The sequence below is a fragment of the Chelonia mydas genome, chromosome 2 (assembly GCF_015237465.2).
Source record: "Chelonia mydas isolate rCheMyd1 chromosome 2, rCheMyd1.pri.v2, whole genome shotgun sequence".
In the NCBI taxonomy this organism is placed as follows: Eukaryota; Metazoa; Chordata; order Testudines; family Cheloniidae; genus Chelonia; species Chelonia mydas.
In genome coordinates this window covers 390,253-409,766 of record NC_057850.1, presented here as the reverse complement: position 1 = coordinate 409,766, position 19,514 = coordinate 390,253, and the positions used below count along the sequence as shown (strand labels likewise).

The following is a 19,514-nucleotide window of genomic DNA, read 5'->3' as shown; positions in this document are numbered from 1 at the left end:
TAGTTCATGGGCCCTCATAACTTGTAAGACCTTGGCCCGTGACTTTAGGGCCCCGTCTTTCAGGTCCCCAGAGACCTCTTGAGAACAACTGTTAGTAATGGGGACTCTGCAACATTTTAGCAACTAAATGTTAGTTTAAGTCCAAATAAGTTTTACCTTGCATGACAACTGTGTACTCCTACCAAATCTTATTTGTTGTGTGTGCTTAAGGAGGTCCTGACCTCAGTTACTTTTATTGTTTGATGGCTATTGCAGCATCAGACTTGAGCCTCATTTTGTTTGTCAATGTACCCAATTATGGTAATGGTGATGGCTTTATTGTATTCCCAATTATTATTATTATGATTGCTTGCATTAGTGTTTATGTTATATCTGGTGTTTAGTCAGTTGTAATGGTTTTAGTTATCGTCACCTGGTTATGATCGTTTGGTTTGTTTGCAACAGATCACCTGTGCCCTACAAAGACAACAACTACTGTAATGATCATAGATCAAGGGGCAGAGTGTTGTAGGAGCAGCCCACCTGGTCAGCAGTTCTAGATATAATTTTTCATCCCATCATTGTTCTATTAGTAACCCTGACGGTTATGTTGGTTCTAATGCTCTGCATGTGCTGCTGGATAAAACAGACGTATTTTAAGCTGAAACCACAGGCCCATATTGTTTCACAATATATAGCCTTGAAACAATTACATAAAGTGTGACCCATTCAATACCCCTGGATTGAAGGGTCAAAAGGGGGACAATGTAGAACTGATCAATGAAATTGTTTTTAATTGTTCACTTTATTAATATAACTTCATAAGTAAAGTTTTATGAATGAAACTACATTCATTCATAAAACCAGATACGCCAATAACTGGCTAATTGACAATTAAGCTGCTTGTTAAGAGCCACAGCTGTTCAGGTTTCACTTTCAATCCAATTGTTGCTTAAATAGCTGAAACTTGCATTGTTTCAGCATTGTAACTTCTGCTCACTGTTTGTCATTCCTTACACTTGTCCATATTGTAACTCAAACTCCATTTTAAAATGCTCACTCCATTTTGCAAAACCCTGCTGTAATCTTATTAGTTTAGTTTAGATGTGTGAATGAGGTATGTATGGATAATGGAATCAACCTCTAGCCCCAGCCTATCCTGATGAAATAAAGTATAAACACCAATGGCTGAAGATGCAGACAACAGTCCTGACAAAGCAAGAAGAGTCCACCCTAAAAAGAAAAGAACAGAAGTACAACTGAAGAAACATCAAAGCCAGGTCCGAGGCTGAAAGTCACATCTGCAATTGACGGGTGATCAATCACACCGAACCCAGAGGCAGCATGACACAGCAAGACCTGTAGACTCTGGATTCAAACTGAAGCCTACAAAAAAGAATGGATGAGATGGAAGATTTTGGAGGGTAACATTCTGCTGCCAACATGGAAGAGCACCGGTGCATGCCCAACAGAGACCCAGCCCTTCCTTGTGCCCGGCTTTCCTGGCCAGTTAGCCGCCACTGCTACAAACCCAAGCCATGAACTCAAGCTACATTCAGGACTGGTAACTATACAGCAGCTGCAGAACATTTGGGGGAGTGTGTGTGTGTGTGTGTGTGTGTGTGTGTGTGTGTACATAGGTATTAGATATAAGTTATTGGTCATAAATCAAATTGTGTGATAATAAACGTGACATCTTGTCTTGTCCCCTGAAACGATCCTGTGTGGTTTTGTCTGCATAACATACACGGCCTCAGGGCTGTCTGAACTTAAGTGGAAGAAGCTCTAATGTGGCTAGGCAGCTCTAACTTGGCTAGTTTGTAACATGTTTTTACATAGCAAGAGATCCAGTTTGATAACCCAAAAGGATATTGCCTGATCATTAACACTAACAGCAAAGGACACAAACAGTTTAGGTGCATTACATAAGAACAGCCATACTGGGTCAGACCAAAGGTCCATCTAGACCTTTTAATATGGGCATCCAGCCCATCAGACTTTTTAATATGTCCCTTAAGCTCCCACCATGGAACAGGGTCAGGGACTTGCCCTGCTCCTCGCATGCTGTGACCCGTGTGGCTCCCAGAAGCAGCGGCATGTGCCCCCTCTGGCTCCTATGTGTAGGGGCAGCTAGGAGGCTCCGCATGCTGCCCCCACCCCAACCGCCACCCGCCACAGCTCCCATTGGCTGGGAACCGCGGCCAGTGGGAGCTGTAGGGGCAGCGCCTGCAGACGGGGCAGCACGCGAGAGCTGCCTGGCCACGCCTCAGCGTAGAAGCTGGAAGGGGGACATGTTGCTGCTTTCGTGTTCTGCTTGAGGTAAGCGCTGCCCAGAGCCTGCATCCCTGACTTCCTCCCACGCCCCAACCCCCTGCCCCAGCCCTGATCCCCCTCCTTCCCTCCGAACCCCTCGGTCCCAGCCCGGAGTTCACTCCTGCACCCCAAACCCAGCCTGATCCCAGAGCCTGCACCCCCAGCCAGAGCCCTCACCCCACCCCTGCACCCCAACCCCTTGCCCCAGCCCAGAACCCCCTCCCGCACGCTGAACTCCTCATTTCTGGCCCCATCCCAGAGCATGCACCCCCAGCTGGAGCCCTCACCCCCTCCTGCAACCCAAAACACAATTTTGTGAGCATTCATGGCCGCCATACAATTTCCATACCCAGATGTGGCCCTCAGGCCAAAACGTTTGCCCACCCCGACTTAGAACCTTTTGTTTACACATTTGAATGTATCTAGAATCAATGCTGGAGTCTGCCACAGGTCTTTTGTAGAATCTAACAACCCCTGTTTTAGGCAGAGCAAGGCTACCATGCATGGAACGGTGCAGAACGTCATAAGAACATTACAACATAAAAAAGTTCACACTGGGTCAGACCAGTGGTCCATCCAGCACAGTATCCTGTCTTCCAACAGTGGCTGGTGCCAGATACTTCAGAGGGAATGAATGGAAAAAGGGAATTATAGAGTGATCCGTCCCCTGTTGTCTCATCCCAGCTTCTGGCAGTCAGAAGTTTAGGGGCACCTAGAGCATGAGATTGCATCCCTGACTATCTTGGCTAATAGCCATTGATGGACCTATCCTCCAGGAAACTTTTATCAACCCAGTTATACTTTTGGCCTTCACAATATCCCCTGCCAATGTGTTCCACAGATTGACTGAGTTGTGTGAAGCAGTACTTTCTTATGTTTGTTTTAAACCTGCTGCCTATTAAATGAATCAGGTGATCCTGGTTTGTTATGTGAAGGAGTAAATATCACTTCTTTATTCACTTTCTCCACACTATTCATGACTTTTTACACCTCCATCATATCCCCTTTCATAAGATGAACAGTCCTAGTCTTTTTAATCTCTTTTCATATGGAAGCTGTTCCACACTGCTAATCATTTTTGTTGCCCTTCTCTGTTTTTATTCCAATTCTAATATATCTTTTTTGAGACAGGGCAACCAGAACTGCATGCAGTATTCAAGGTGTGGGCATACCATGGATTTATATAGTGGCATTATGATATTTTCTGTCTTTTTTTCTATTCCTTTTCTAATGGTTCCTAACATTCTTTTCACTCTTTTAACTGCCGCTGCACATTGAGTGGATGTTTTCAGAGAACTATCCACAATGACTCCAAGATCTCTTCCTTGAGAGGTAACAGCTAATTTAGACCCCATCATTTTGCATATATATAGTTGGGATTATGTTGTCCAATGTGCATTATTTTGCATATATCAACAGTTTTGAATTTCATCTGCCATTTGGTTGCCCAGTAAGAACATAAGAAAGGCCATACTGGGTCAGACCAAGGGTCCACCCAGCCCAGTATCCTGTCTATCGACAGTGGCCAATGCCAGGTGCCCCAGAGGGAGTGAGTGAACCTAACAGGTAATGATCTAGTGATCTCTCTCCTGCCATCCATCTCCACCCTCTGACAAACAGAGGCTAGGGATACCATTCTTTACCCATCCTGGCTAATAGCCATTAATGGACTTAACCTCCATGAATTTATCCAGTTCTCTTTTAAACCCTGTTATAGTCCTAGCCTGCACAACCTCCTCAGGCAAGGAGTTCCATAGGTTGACTGTACGCTGAGTGAAGAAGAACTTCCTTTTACTTGTTTTAAACCTGCTACCCATTAATTTCATTTGGTGACCCTTAGTTCTTATATTATGGGAACAATTAAATAAGCTTTGGACTTAACTATCTTGAGTCATTTTGTATCATCTGTAAACTTTGCCCCCCTCACTGTTTACCCCCTGTGATGTTGCACTCTATATGATTTTATAAAAATATGCTAATGAGTGTGAATATAATGTAACTGGGGTATGCTTCATGCAAAAGGTCTCTTGTAAGGTATCATTACAAAGCTTATAATCTACTGAATGTGTTCATCCTATTTGTATGAATGTATCATTCTTGTATCTGAAACTAGAAATTTAAAATATAACTCTGAGGGCCTATTGTAATTATGCAAAGTGTGGGCCATTAATGGTGGTTTGGAATCTTGATGGCTCCCATTAACCAGGACAATTGACTGCGGATGGCTCTGTTTTACTTAAAAAGAAAAGGAGTACTTGTGGCACCTTAGAGACTAACCAGTTTATTTGAGCATGAGCTTTCGTGAGCTACAGCTCACTTCATCGGATGCATAGCCGATGAAGTGAGCTGTAGCTCACGAAAGCTCATGCTCAAATAAACTGGTTAGTCTCTAAGGTGCCACAAGTACTCCTTTTCTTTTTACGAATACAGACTAACACGGCTGTTACTCTGAAATCTGTTTTACTTGTAAGTCTTCCTGTATATGTGTGCACTGGCAAGTGGGTAATGAAGTCTTACAGTGACATGTGATCATGTCACCTGAACTGGAATCCATCTTTAACCTAGTGCTTTTCCATCGAGAAGGAGGGGTGGGAACCCAGAGGGACAAAGAATTCCTGCCTTATGCAAAAGATATGTAAGTGGGTGGAACAGAACAAAGGGGGCAGCCATCATGAGAAATCCCCTAGCTACCACCTGAGCTGGAACAAGGGCTGAACCAGGGGAAAGGATTGTGCCCAGACTAGGAAGGCATCCAGTCTGTGAAAGAAACTTATTGAAACATCTCTGAGGGTGAGATTTTATCTCTATTCAGTTTTATTACCATACTAGGCTTAGACTTGCGTGTTTTATTTTATTTTGCTTGGTAATTCACTTTGTTCTGTCTGTTACTACTTGGAACCACTTAAATCCTACTTTCTGTATTTAATAAAATCATTTTTTACTTACTAATTAACCCAGAGAATGTATTAATACCGAGGGGAGGGGAGGGGGGGGCAAATAGCTGTGCATATCTCTCTATCAGTGTTACAGAGGGCGAACAATTTATGAGTTTACCCTGTATAAGCTTTACACAGGGTAAAATGGATTTATTTGGGGTTTGGACCCCACTGGGAGTTGAGCATCTGAGTGTTAAAGACAGGAACACTTCTTAAGTTGCTTTCAGTTAAGTCTGCAGCTTTGGGGCCCGTGGTTCAGACCCTGGGTCTGTGTTGGAGCAGACTGGCGTGTCTGGCTCAGCACGACAGGGTGCTGGAGTCTCAAGCTCGCAGGGAAAGCAGGGGCAGAAGTAGTCTCAGCACATCAGTTGGCAGTTCCCAAGGGGGTTTCTGTGATCCAACCTGTCACACCCCCTTTCCCAGATCATTTATGAATATGTTGAATAGCACTGGTCCCAGTAGACATGCTTGGGGGACTCTGCTATTTACCATACCATGCTGCTATGTCCAGCAGTTTCTATGATTTCTCTTTTAACACCTCCAGTTGAAAGTCAAGAGCCTCTGCCATGCATTTCATAAGATCTTAGGGTCCCTTAAAATAGTTGTCTGAAGAAGATGTAGAGGATGAGGAAATTTCAGATGGGATTAATTGTTCTCCCTCATCTGCATGATCTTCATTGCTCTCCTCCTCCTGTCTCTAGCATCTGAGGCTATAGTAATTGACCAGTCTGAGAAGGTCTATTCTGTCTCTGGGGAGAAAGGGATCTAGTCCTGGGGCGGGGGGTGAAAGGCAGTAGACACTGGCTTGCAGGTATGGGATCACACGCCCCATGGTGTCCAGTAAGGCCAAGGTCAATAGGCATATGGATACTGCACTGGAAGACATACCAGGGGGCCTATTAGATTCGTGCCATTTCCTATCATGAGACCAGTCCCTAGAGTCCCTCCCAGATTCCCACTATAATCCCCATAGAAGGGAGGGAGGGCGAGCAAGTGGGAGATGAGCCCCTACTGTGCATTGACTGTGAGAATGAAAAGGAGTACTCCTGCTCTGAAGGTGGGGCTAAACTTTCAAGTGTACAATGTCCCCTCCACTCTGGTATTGATCGAGTTTGTACTGCTGACACTTATCATCTGCAGTACAGAGGTCTTGGTGACTAGTGGTCTAGCCAGCCTCACCTTCAACCTATTTAGCAATGTCGACTCCAGTACCTGGCCTACAGCTAAATCCCTTGGTACCATATATGCTCTAGGTACGGACAGGGGCTGTACCTATGCACTGGGTACCCATGAACAAGTCACTGGAGCGATTAGTACATTGTGGTTGGTGCTGGAAGGAGGGCCGGCCACATGTTTCGTGGGTATCACTGGTACCTGTTTAACTGTTAGCACCGAGGCGGCAGAGGGACTTTTGTCAGGCTATTGGCTGCTCTTTGACTGTTAAGCCTGAGATGACGGAGATGCCTGCAGACTAACAAACAACTAATTAATAATACTAAGAACTTGTGTACACGGCAAGTTAACATATGGGAAGCCAAGGTGTGAATCTACAGTGCACTAGCTTGCCACGCATTAACTCACTGCGTGGCCAAGTCCTAAGAACTTTAACACTAATGCTGGCAGAGAAGCAGGTGGACACTGCAGGGATTCTGTCTCACTACCATTAGTGGTAGGAAGGAACTGAGGGACAGTAGGGCACCTCCACACTTGATGGCCTTGGGTTGGGAGGAGGCAAGGGCATCCAGAGCACAAGCATGGCCCAATGGACTCTGCTGGCCAAAAGAATCCAGCCTCATATGCATGGTACACATGTGCACAAAGACTACAATCCATGTGGACAAACACATGAAGAAACCACTTGATTACTGTGCTGGGGATTCTGCTAGTGGAGGACTTAACACAGCCCCTCCTAACTATTTACCACCTTGGAGATCTCTCCCACATGGATATCAATTCTGGACCCCCAATGGACTGTCTTAGGGGTTAATTACCTACCAAGGATTGAACCTTGCCCTCTTATCCCCACTACAGCAAGTACGGCAGTATGAGTTGAGTACTGAAGTGTGATTAGACACATAACACATTAGCTGACCCCACAGTCTGGCCAAGCTATCGTTCATAAAACTGTTTATACAGGTTGCAGTGAGTCTTGTTCTATTGAATCTCAGGCAGCTCCCATTTCAGTTGTGGCCTCTTTCCTTCCACCACCACAATTTCATACCTTGCAGTTGGGATTGGCTCCATTTTCTATCAGCAGCTTGATAGCATTGGAGTGGCCACCTCCTGCTGCCTCTGAAAGGGGCGTGTTCCCATTGGCGTCAGTGCACTCCACCATGTTGATGTGATTACAGAGACGCGTGGCCTTCCCTTTTTCATCGGTACCCACACCATTCTTAGTATCCAAATCTGACACCTGGAGAGAGACAGACAAATGGAGAAGATAAACATGGAGAATGGGAAAAGAATGCCTTCTGCTCTGGGTACCCCCGGGAATTGTGTATTATCTGAAAGATTAGTGAAGAGAGATTTTTGCATACAGTTTATTTACATTGTGAAGTTTCAGGTGTTTTCCAGACACACACAAAGCATACTCCCGGCATCGAAGAGCTCATGATCAAAGCAGGCAATCAAAGCAGGCAAAAAGAGATTAGAGGCAGGAAGAGACAAACACAGCATGATGCAACCCAGATGGATGGCAAACACCTTACTAGCTCCCTACTTCATTTATGTTTTGTCCTTTGTTACCTAATGAACAAGTCTCTGACGGGAGGAACCAGGAGGCTTGGGGCCTCTTGCATAAAGCATATTTCAGAATGAACCATTTCTACAGCCTTCAACAATGGACTATGATCCAAATCAATAAATTTGGAAATGAACAGAGCTCCCAGAAAAGGGCATGAGGTCCCTCCCTCTCTTATGTGTATTCCAGTTCCTATGGAACCTCTCCCCTGCCAAGTACTAACTTCCTTTAGCACAGCCTTCATCTCTTCCACATCCCCATCAAATGCCGCCTCCAGCATCCGTTTCTTCCTTTGTTGTATTTCTCGCTGCTTCTTCCTTTTTTCTTCCTCTTTCTGTCTCTCCCGTTCAGCTTCTTCCTGCTCCTTCTTCACCATCGCAATGAAGGCCTGCAATAAAACCAGTCATTACAACTCAAAACTCAAAGGGACTCTCAGCCATGTGCACGAGAAGACAGAGGATCCAAGCACCCACATGGAAAGAAAAGTGGGCTGAAGTAGGATTGCTAACCCTCTCAGATTGGCCGGGAGTCTCCCGGAATTGGCCTCAATCTCCCGGTGACTATTAAAGGCAATCCAGGAGATTTTAATAGGCCAAAGTCTGGTCACCAGCACAGTGGGGCTAAAGCAGACTCCCTACCTGCCCTGGCTCCACGCAGCTCCCGGAAGCAGCTGACATGTTCAGCTCCTAGGCGCAAGCGTGGCCAGGGGGTCTCTGCGCGTTTGCCCCCACCCTGAGCGCTGACTCCGCAAAGCCCATTGGCCAGGAACTGTGGCCAATGGCAGCTGCGGGGGCGGTGCCTGCAGGCAGGGGACGGTGCGCAGAGCCGCCTGGCTGCCCCTGAGCCTAGAAGCCACACATGCTGTCCACTTCTGGGAGCCGCACCAGGTAAGTGCCGCCTGGCTGGAGCCTGCACTCCTTGCCCCCTCCTGCACCCCTACCCCAGCCCTGAGCCCCCTTCCACACCCAAACTCCCTCCCAGAGCCTGCACCCCCTCCCACACCCAGCCCTGACCCCCCTCCCTCACCCAAACTCTGCCCCAGAGCCTGAGCCCCACACCTCCTCGTGCACCCCAATCCTCTGCCCCAGGCTCAGCCCGGAGCCCCGTCCCACACTCTGAACCCCTCAGCCCCACTCCCCAGCCCAGAGCCTGCACCCCCTCCGCACCCAACCTCCTGTGCCAGTCTGGTGAAAGTGAGTGAGGGTGGGGGACAGTGAATGACGGAGAGACAGGGCGTGGAGTGAGCGGGGGACTGTGCCTCTGAGAAGTGACTTGGCAGGGGTGTTGGGTTTGTGCAATTAAACAGTTGGCAACCCTAGGCTGAAGATGGTTTCTCCACTGTTATTATAATTATAATAATTAAGTTATTATTATTATAACTTATTAAATATATTTTTATTATAATATAATAATTATTATAATAATAACAGAAAATGTGGAAAAGGCAGAGGTGTTTAATGACTTCTTTGTTTCGGTTTTCACCAAGGTTGGTGGTGATTGGACACCTAACGTAGTGAATGCCAGTGAAAATTAGGTAGCATCAGAAGAGGCTAAAATAGGGAGAGAACAAGTTAAACATTACTTGGACAAATTAGATATCTTCAAGTCACCAGGGCCTGATGAAGTGCATCCTAGAATATTCAAGGAGCTGACTGAGGAGATAACTGAGCCATTTGCAATTATCTTTGAAAAGTCATGGAAGACGGGAGAGATTCCAGAGGACTGGAAAAGGGCAATTATAGTGCCAATCTATAAAAAGGGAAATAAAGACAACCCAGGGAATTACAGACCAATTAGCTTAACTTCTGTACCCAGAAAGATAATGGAACAAATAATTAAGCAATCAATTTGCAAACATCTAGAAGATAATAAGGTAATAAGTAACAAGTCAGCATGGATTTGTCAAGAACAAATCATGTCAAACCAACACGATAGCTTTCTTTGACAGGGTAACAAGCCTTGTGGATGGGGGGAAGTGGTATATGTGGTATATCTTGACTTCAGTAAAGCTTCTGATACTGCCTTACATGACCTTCTCATAAACAAACTAGGTAAATGCAACCTAGATGGAGCTACTATAAGATTGGAAAACTGTTCCCAGAGAGTAGTTAACAGTGGTTCACAGTCATGCTGATAGGGCATAACAAGTGGGGTCCCGCAGGGATCAGTTCTGGGTCTGGTTCTGTTCAATATCTTCATCAATGATTTAGATAATGTAAATATTTAGATAGAGTATACTTATAAAGTTGGCGGACAATACCAAACTGGGAGGGGTTGCAAGTGCTTTGGAGGATAGGATTAAAATTCAAAATGATCTGGACAAACTGGAAAAATGGTCTGAAGTAAATAGGATGAAATTCAATAAGGACAAATGCAAAGTACTCCATTTAGGAAGGAACAATCAGCTGCACACATACAAAATGGGAAATGACTGCCTAGGAAGGAGTACTGTGGAAAGGGATCTGGGGGTCGTAGTGGACCACAAACTAAATAGGCGTCAACAGTGTAACACTGTTGGAAAAAAAAGGGAACGTCATTCTGGGATGCACTAGCAGGAGTGTTGTAGGCAAGACACAAGAAGTAATTCTTCTGCTCTACTCTGCGCTTATTAGGCCTCAACTAACAGGCGCCAACTTTTCTCGGCACCGGTGGGTGCTCGCGGCCCCCTGCCCCGGGCCCTGCCCCGACTCCATCCCTGCCCTGCCCCCATTCCAACCCATTCCCCAAAGTCCCTGCCCCAACTCCGCCCCCTCCATGCCCCTATTGGACCCCTCCCCAAATCCCCACCCCGGCCCCGCCTCCTCCTCTGAGCGCGCCGTGTTCCCCCTCTTCCCCCCTCCCTCCCAGGACTTGCCACTGCGAAACAGCTGTTTTGTGGCGCAAGGGCTGGGACCCAGGGGGGAGAAGCAGGACGCGGCAGCATGTTCAGGGGAGGAGGTGGAGGCGGTGTGGAGGCGGAGGTGAGCTGAGGTGGGGGGGCGGGCAGTTGCTGGTAGGTGCAGAGCACCCAACAATTTTTCCCCATGGGTGCGCCAGCCCCAAAGCACCCACGGAGTCAGCGCCTATGCCTCTACTGGAGTATTATGCCAAGTTCTGGGCACCACATTTCAGGAAGGGTGTGGACAAACTGGAAAAAGTCCAGAGAAGAGCAACAAAAATGATTAAAGGTCTAGAAAACATGACCTATGGGGGAAGATTGAAAAAACTGGGTTTGTTTAATCTGGAAAAGAGAAGACTGAGAGGGGACATGATAACAGTCTTCAAGTCTGTAAAATGTTGTTACAAGGAGGAGGGAGAAAAATTGTTTTTCTTATCCTCTGAGGATAGGACAAGAAGCAATGGGCTTAAATTGCAGCAAGGGAGGTTTAGGTTGGACATTAGAAAAAACTTCCCAACTGTCAGGGTGGTTAAGCACTAGAATAAATTGCCGATGGAGGTTGTGGAGTCTCCATTATTGGAGATTTTTAAGAGCAGGTTAGACAAACACCTGTCAGGAATGGTCTAGATAATACCTTAGCCCTGCAACGAATGCAGGGGACTGGACTAGATGACCTCTTGAGGTCCCTCCAGTTCTGATTCTATGATTATTTATAATGCAGCAGCAGTGCCATGTTGTGCTATGCTATGTACACAATCATAACATAACAAAGAGACCGTGCCTGCCCCTAAGAGCTTACAGTCTAAGTGTACAGTAAGAGACACCTGAATGATACAACAGAGAGGGATGCACAATGTAACACTGAGACAATTAGTTTTCACAGGACAGCATGATACAGACAGAAAAATACTGATGTTAGAGAGAGTTTGAATTAAGCAGATAAAGACATAAAATCCAATGTCCAGAAGTTGAAACTAGACAAATTTAAATGGAAAATAAGGCACACATTTTTAATGGGATAATAAAGCACTGGAACAGATTACCAGGGGATGTGATGGATTCTCTGTCATTTGAAATCTTTAAATCTAGATTGGGCGTCTTTCTAAAAGATGCTTCAGTTCAACCACAAGTTACATAAGAACCTAAGAATGGCCTTGCTGGGTCAGACCAATGGTCCATCTACCCCAGCATCCTGTCTTCTGACAGCAGCTGGTGCCAGGTGCTTCAGAGGGAATGAACAGAACAGGCAATCATTGAGTGATCCATCCCCTGCTGTCCACTCCCAGCTTCTGGCAATCAGAGTCTATAGACATCCAGAGCATGGGGTTGCATCCCTGACCATCTTGACTAATAGCCATTGATGGACCTATCCTTCATGAACATATCTAGTTTTTTTTTTAATCCTGTTGTAGTTTTGGCTTCACAATGTCCCCTGGCTATGAGTTCCACAGGTTAACCGTGCATTGTGTGAAGACATACACAAGTTACTGGGCTCAGTGTACGAATCATGAAGTGCAATTCTAACTCTTGTATTGTGCAGGAGATCAGTCTAGAATCAGATGATTATAATGGTCCCTTTTTTCCATCTAATTTATGAAATACTGTGATGCTACTTCAGGGATGCGCAAACTTTTTGGCCTGAGGGTCACATCTGGGTACAAAAAGTGGACGGTGGGCCATGAATGCTCACGAAATTGGGGGTTGGGGTGTGGGAGGGGGTGAGGGCTCTGGCTGAGCGTAAGGGCTCTGGGGTGGGGCCAGAAACGAGGAGTTCAGGGTGTGGGAGGGGGCTCCGGGCTGCGGTTTGGGGTGCAGGGGTGTGTGTGGGAGGGCTCGGGCTGGGGGTGTGGGCTCTGGGGTGGGGCTGGGGTTAAGGGGTTTGGGGTGCAGGAGGGTGCTCAGGGCTGGGACTGAGGGGTTCAGAGGGCAGGAGAAGGATCAGGGCTGGGGCAGGGGGTTGGGGCATGGAGTTCTCAGAAGTACAGGCTGCGGGTGGCGCTTACCTCAAGCAGCTCCCGGAAGCAGTGGCATGTTCCACCTCTGGCTCCTATGTGGAGGCACAGAGCCAGCCATGCGGCTCTGCATGCTGCCTCATCCGCAGGTGCTGCCCATGCAGCTCTCATTGGCTGCGGTTCCCAGACAATGGGAGCTGCGGGGGCAGTGCGTGGGGCAGGGGCAGCGTGCAGAGAACCCCCTAGCTGCCACTATGCATAGGAGCTGGAGGAGGGACTTGCCACTGCTTCCGGAAGTTGTGCGGCAAGCCCCCGACCCCACTCCCCAGATGGAGCGCCAGAGCAGGACAAGCCCCTGACCTCGCTCCCCGGAGGGAGATCAAGGGCTGGATTAAAAGACCTGATGGGCTGGATGCAGCCCATGGGCCTTAGTTTGCCCCCACCATGTTATCTCTTTCATGTACCCCAAACTCCAGGAGAGAGGCCCTAAGCCCCACCTTTCTGAGTGCAATTATTATTTCTGCAGCTGTTGAAGCCTTCAGGGGTTGGACTTTGCCAGTTGAGAGAGCTCAAGCTTTTCTAGGAAGGCTGCTATCTTGTGCTCCAGGGACTCAAGTTTCATTTTAAAAATGTAATATCTAGCCTTATGGTTGTGAAAGAAAATCTTCAAAATATGCCCCAACTTAACCAATTCCATGAAGTCTGTCTGAGCTTGCAGGCAGACTGAAAAAAACGGTTACCTACCTCTTGGTAACTGTTGTTCTTTGAGATGTGTTGCTCATGTCAATTCCAAGTAGGTGTGTGAGCACCGCATGCACAGTCGCTGGAAGGTTTTTCCCCAGTGGTATCTGTAGGATCAGCTCTGGAGCCCCCTAGAGTCACGCCTTCATGGTGCTGTATATAGGGTCATGCCAACCCCCCCCACCCCCGGCTCTTCAGTTCCTTCACGCCAGCTGACTCTGACAGAGGGGTAGGTGGGTGGGTCTTAGAATGGATGTAGCAACACATCTGGAAGAACAACAGTTACGAAAAGAAAGAAAAGGAGTACTTGTGGCACCTTAGAGACTAACCAATTTATTTGAGCATAAGCTTTCGTGAGCTACAGCTCACTTCATCGGATGCAATGAACTGTAGCTCACGAAAGCTTATGCTCAAATAAATTGGTTAGTCTCTAAGGTGCCACAAGTACTCCTTTTCTTTTTGCAAATACAGACTAACACGGCTGTTACTCTGAAACCTGAGTTACGAAAAGGTAGATAACCGTTTTTTCTTCTTCGAGTGCTTGCTCATATAGATTCCAATTAGGTGACTCCCAAGCAGTCTCCAGGAGGAGGGGTTGGAGGTCACACAGCTTGCATCACTGATTCACAGATTGAAGTACTGCCCTGCCAAATGTGGCATCGTCTCTGGCTTGCTGTACAATAGCATAATGCAAAGTAAAGGTGTGCATAGACGACCATGTCGCAGCTCTATAGATGTCCTGCATTGGGACCTGTGCCAGAAAAGCTGCTGAAAACGCCTGAGCCCTAATGGAGAGTGCTGTCAGTGCGGGTGCAGGTATCTCTGCCAAGTCATAGCATGCACAAATACAAGACATGATCCACGATGAGATTCTCTGGGATGACACCGGGCAGCCCTTCATTCTGTTAGCTATTGCTACAAAAAGCTGAGTTGTCTTCCGAAACAGTTTTGTCCTTTCAATATAAAAGGACAGTGCCCACCTAATGTCCAGGGAATGGAGCTTTAGCTCTTGGCTGCTGGCATGCAGCTTTAGGTAGAAAACCGAGGAAAGTGTCTTGGTTTGTGTGGAATTGTTAGACTACTTTCAGAAGGAAGGCTGGGTGAGGCTGTAGTCAAACTTTGTCCTTATAGAACATCACGTACGAGGGCTCAGACGTGAGGGCTTGAGTTCAGAGACCCTCCTGGCTGAAGTGATAACCACCAGGAAAGCTACCTTCCAGGATAGTTAGAGCAGTGAACAAGTCGCTAGGGGCTCAAACAGGGGCTCCATTAATCTTGATTGTATGAGATTGAGATCCCATGCAGGGATTGGTTGTCGCATGTGGGGGTATAACCTGTCCAGCCCCTCGAGAAAAACAGCCAACAATGGGGTTAGCAAAGACTGATCAGCCAGCCACCCAGGGGTGGAACGCCAAAATCGCATCCAAGGGAACCTTTATGGAGGACCCTGACAGCCCTTGCTGTTTTAGGTACAACAAATAGTCCAAAATGGAGGGTATTTATGACTGCAAAGGCGAAGTTCCCTTCTGCATTGACCAAATGGAAAATCTTTTCCACTTAGCCAGGTATGTGGCCTTAGTGGATGGTTTCCTGTTGCCAAGGACCTCTCCAACGGGTCCTTAGCATGCCAACTCCAAGGGGCTTAGCCATGGAGTTTCCATTCTGTGAGATGGAGAGACTTGAGGTTGGGATGTTGAAGACGGCTGTGGTCCTCTGTGATCAAGCCTGGAACTAGGGGCAGGCTGATTGGTGCCTCCACCGACAGGTCTAGGAGTGTAGTATACCAGTACTGACGTGGCCAGGCTGGAGCTATCAGTATCAAAGATGACCGCTCCTTCCTGACATTCAGCAGAGCCTTGTGAATGAGTGGGGTGGGTGGAAATGCGTAAAACAGATGATCCTTCCAGTGAAGGAGGAACGTGTTCATGATCGAGCCCCGGATGTGATTCAGGAGGGAGCAGAACTGCAGGCACTTCCTGTTGTGTCCTGTTGAGAACAAGTCTATGTGGGGAAGATGCTGTTCACAATGTCCGGGCAAACAGACCACTTGTGGTTGCAGAAGGACCAGTTGAGATGGTCCATCAACTCGTTTTGGGATCCCAGAAGGTAAGAAGCCTCGAGGTGTATCTAGTGGGCTATGCAGAACTCACACGATTGAGGGCTTCCTGACACAGGGGAGAGGAACATGCTCCACCCTGTCTATTTATATAAAACATCGCTGTTGTATTGTCCGTCATGACCAACACAGATTTTCCCTCCAGTTGGGCTTGAAAGGTCTAGCAGGCCAGGCGTACTGCTCTTAGCTCTCTTTATGTAGAGTGAGACCTCCTCTTGGGATCAGAGGCCTTGAGTCCTCAGCTTCCCGAGGTGAGCTCCCCACCTCACCACTAATGCGTCTGTAACTAGAGATAGTGCTGGGTGAGGTCTTGAGAAGGGAGCCGTTGCGCAGAATGTTTGTGTATTGAGCCACCACAGGAGGAGAGCGCAACCAGGTGAGCCTTGAGTGGGCCTGACTGTTATAAGAAGTCAGTCAGCTTCTATGATTCTATGAACTACCTTCTCCAAGTGATCTCGTCTTGGGCGATACGCTGATATCAGCCAAGACTGAGGAGGCCTGCGCTGCAGTCTTTTATGCTGAACCACATATGTATATGCCGCCATGTGCTGCAGAAGTTTCAGGCAGTTCCATCCCATGATAGTAGGGTAGTGGTGCCTGAGGTCCTCTATGATGGAGAAAATAGCCTGGAAAGGAGACTCTGGGAGCAATTCTCTGGCTTGCTTTGAATCCAGCAAGGCCCATATGAATTCTATCCTCCGAGTGGGAGCGAAAGTCAACTTTTGTGCATTTACCAATAGGCCTAGCCCAGGGGTGGGCAAACTTTTTGGCCTGAGAGCCACATCTGGATATGGAAATCATATGGCGGGCCATGAATGCTCACAAAATTGGGAGTTGGGGTGCGGGAAGGAGTGAGGGCTCCAGCTGGAGGTGCAGGCTCTGTGGTGGAGCCAGAAATGAGGAGTTCAGGGTGCAGGAGGGGGCTCCGGGCGGGGGCAAGGGGTTGGGGTGCAGGGGTGGGTGGGTGAGGGCTCCAGCTGAAGGTGCAGGCTCTAGGGTGGGGCTGGGGATGAGGGGTTTGGGGTATAGGAGGGTGCTCCAGGCTGGGACCAAGGGGTTCAGAGTGGGGGAGGGGGATCAGGGCTGGGGAAGGGGGTTGAGGCATGGAAGGAGGTCAGGGGTGCAGGCTCTGGGCAGCACTTACCTCAAGCAGCTCCCGGAAGCAGTGGCAAGTCCCCCCTCCGGCTCCTATGTGGAGGCACAGCCAGGAGGTTCTGCATGCTGCCCCGTCCGCATGTGCTGCCACTGCAGCTCCCATTGGCTGCGGTTCCCGGCCAATGGGAGCTGCAGGGGGCTGCGCTTGGGGCAGGGGCAGTGTGTGGAGCCCCCTAGCTGCCTCTATGTGTAGGAGCTGGATGGGGGATATGCTGCTGCTTCCGGGAGCCAAGCGGAGCCGCAGCATGCAGGGAGCAGGGCAAGCCCCCCAACCCCACTCCCCAGCAGGAGCTCAAGGGCCGGATTAAAAGGTCTGATGGGCTAGACGCAGCCCGTGGGCCGTACTTTGCCCACCCCTGGCCTAGCCTGTCAAAAATTGACCTTATCAGTCCATGTGCTCTTCTACCTGTGCTCTTGTGCATCCCTTGATCAGGCAGTCATAAGGATATGGAAACGTCTGTATACTTCGTTTCCTCAGGAATGTGGCAATGACTGCCATGCACTTGGTGAACATGTGAGGGGCCATTTACAGGCAGAAGGGGAGGATCGTAAACTGATAGTGGGTATGGCTCACTATGAACCTGAGGAACCTTCTGTGATTTGGAATTATTGACACATGTAAGTACGCATCCTTGAAGTCGAGGGTGGCATACCAATCCCCTGGATCCAAGGAAGGAATGATGGAGGCCAAAGCAACCACATGGAACCTCAGCTTCTTCATGAATCTGTCCAAGATGGGTCTAAGAGCACCTTTGGCTTTTGGGATTAGGAAATAGAGAGAGTAGAGCCCTTTGTCCCTTAACTCAGGGGACCTTCTTTACTGCTCCCATTCTTAGGAGTATCTGCACCTCCTGTATTAAGAGTTGCTCTTAAAGGTCCCTGTAGAGGGATGGGAAAGGAGCATGGGAAGGAGGGGGAGAACTGAATCGAAGGGAATATCCCAGTCCAATCATGCATAGCACCCACCGATCTGAAGTAATCTGGGTCCACGCACGATAGAAGTAGGATAAACCATCTGAAAACGACAGGTGAGGTAGATCCAGGATTTGGACTGGTGCTTCAACCCCGGGCACACCCTCAAAAGTTCTGGTTCAACCCGGAGGACTGGTGAGTAGTGCTGGGTCCTTAGGAGAAAGGAGGCAAAGGAGGCCTTCTGCTAGAGTTTCTGTCCTGCCTTCTACTGTAATCTTGCCTGGGCTGTATTTCGTAAAAACATGGCAGGGGTTGAGGTTTGAAACGTTTCCTCTGTGGCGCGGGGGTGTGGAACCCCAAGGATTTTAGCATGGCTCTGGAGTCTTTAAGGCTGTGGAGTTTCAAGTCTGTCTGCTGGGAGAATAAGGCTGGGCCTTCAAAGGGTAGGTCCTGGATTATCTGATGGCCCTTGCATGGGAGGCCCGGGGCTTGCAGCGAAGAACTCCGCCTCATGGCCACTGCTGATGACATGGAGCAGGCCGCTGAATCCACCACATCCAGAGAGGCTTGCAATGAGGCCTTTGCCACCATTTCCCCCTCTTCCACTAGGGCTGAAAATTCTACCCTGAAGTCCGAAGGTACCAGCTTCTTGAACTTTGACATGGCGTGCCAGGAGTTGAAGCTGTACCTACTGAGGACCGCCTGCTGATTTGCAATGCAAAGCTGGAGCCCCCGGACAGAGTATATTTTCCTACAGAAGAGGTCCAGCTTCTTTGCATCCTCTGAGATGCTCCCAGTTCCACAGGCAGGGCCAGTTAGACAGGCAGAACTGCAGAGTCTCAATGCCTGGATGAGACAATGGTGTAGGGAAAAGAGGTTTAGATTTATTAGGAACTGGGGAAACTTTTGGGAAAGGGGGGGCCTATACAGGAAGGATAGGCTCCACCTAAAGCAAAATGGAACCAGATTGCTGGCACTTAACATTTAGAAGGTCGTAGAGCAGTTTTTAAACTAAGGGCTTGGAGAAAGCCGACAGGTGCAGAGGAGCACATGGTTAGGACTTCCCTTAGGGGAGGATCTATTAATAGAGAATCTCTATGGAAAATGATAAAATACAGGCAGGGTCTGATCAGAAGCAGTCAGATAAAAAAGAGTCCCATTCAATTACACGGTGTAATGGCAAATAGCTAAAAGGAGACAAGTTTTTAAAGTGCTTATATGCCAATGCTAGAATCTAAATAATAAAATGGGTGAACTAGAGTGCCTCGTATTAAATGAGGATATTGATATAATAGGCATCACAGAAACTGGTGGAATGAGGATAATCAATGGGATACAGTAATACCAGGGTACAAAATATATCAGAAGGACAGAACAGGTCGTGCTGGTGGGGGAGTGGCACTATATGTGAAAGAAAGCATAGAATCAAATGAAGTAAAAATAGTAAATGAATCAAACTGTACAATAGAACCTCTATGGATAGAAATTCCATGCTCTAATAATAAGAATATAGCAGTAGGGATATATTACCGACCACCATTCCAGGATGGTGAGAATGACTGTGAAATGCTCGGGGAGATTAGAGAGGCTATTAAAATAAAAAACTCAATAATAATAACGGGGGGTTTCAACTATCCCCATATTGACTGGGTACATATCACCTCAGGAAGGGATGCTGAGATAAAGTTTATTGAGACCTTAAATGACTGCTTCTTGGAGCAGCCAGTCCTGGAACCCACAAGAGGAGAGGCAATTCTTGATTTAGTCCTCAGTGGAGCACAGGATCTGGTAC

General features: G+C 47.8%; 1 protein-coding gene across 1 annotated transcript in view; it reads right to left on the bottom strand.

The window, feature by feature from the left end:
- Nucleotides 1-19,514, bottom strand: part of IQANK1 (IQ motif and ankyrin repeat containing 1) — a 151,614-nt gene that overhangs the window by 66,354 nt on the left and 65,746 nt on the right. The window contains exons 5-6 of the mRNA XM_037891682.1: nucleotides 8,192-8,356; nucleotides 7,450-7,641 (exon numbers count right to left, since the gene is read on the bottom strand). Coding sequence (XP_037747610.1) covers nucleotides 7,450-7,641; nucleotides 8,192-8,356 — 357 coding nt within the window. The remainder of the gene's footprint in view (nucleotides 1-7,449; nucleotides 7,642-8,191; nucleotides 8,357-19,514) is intronic.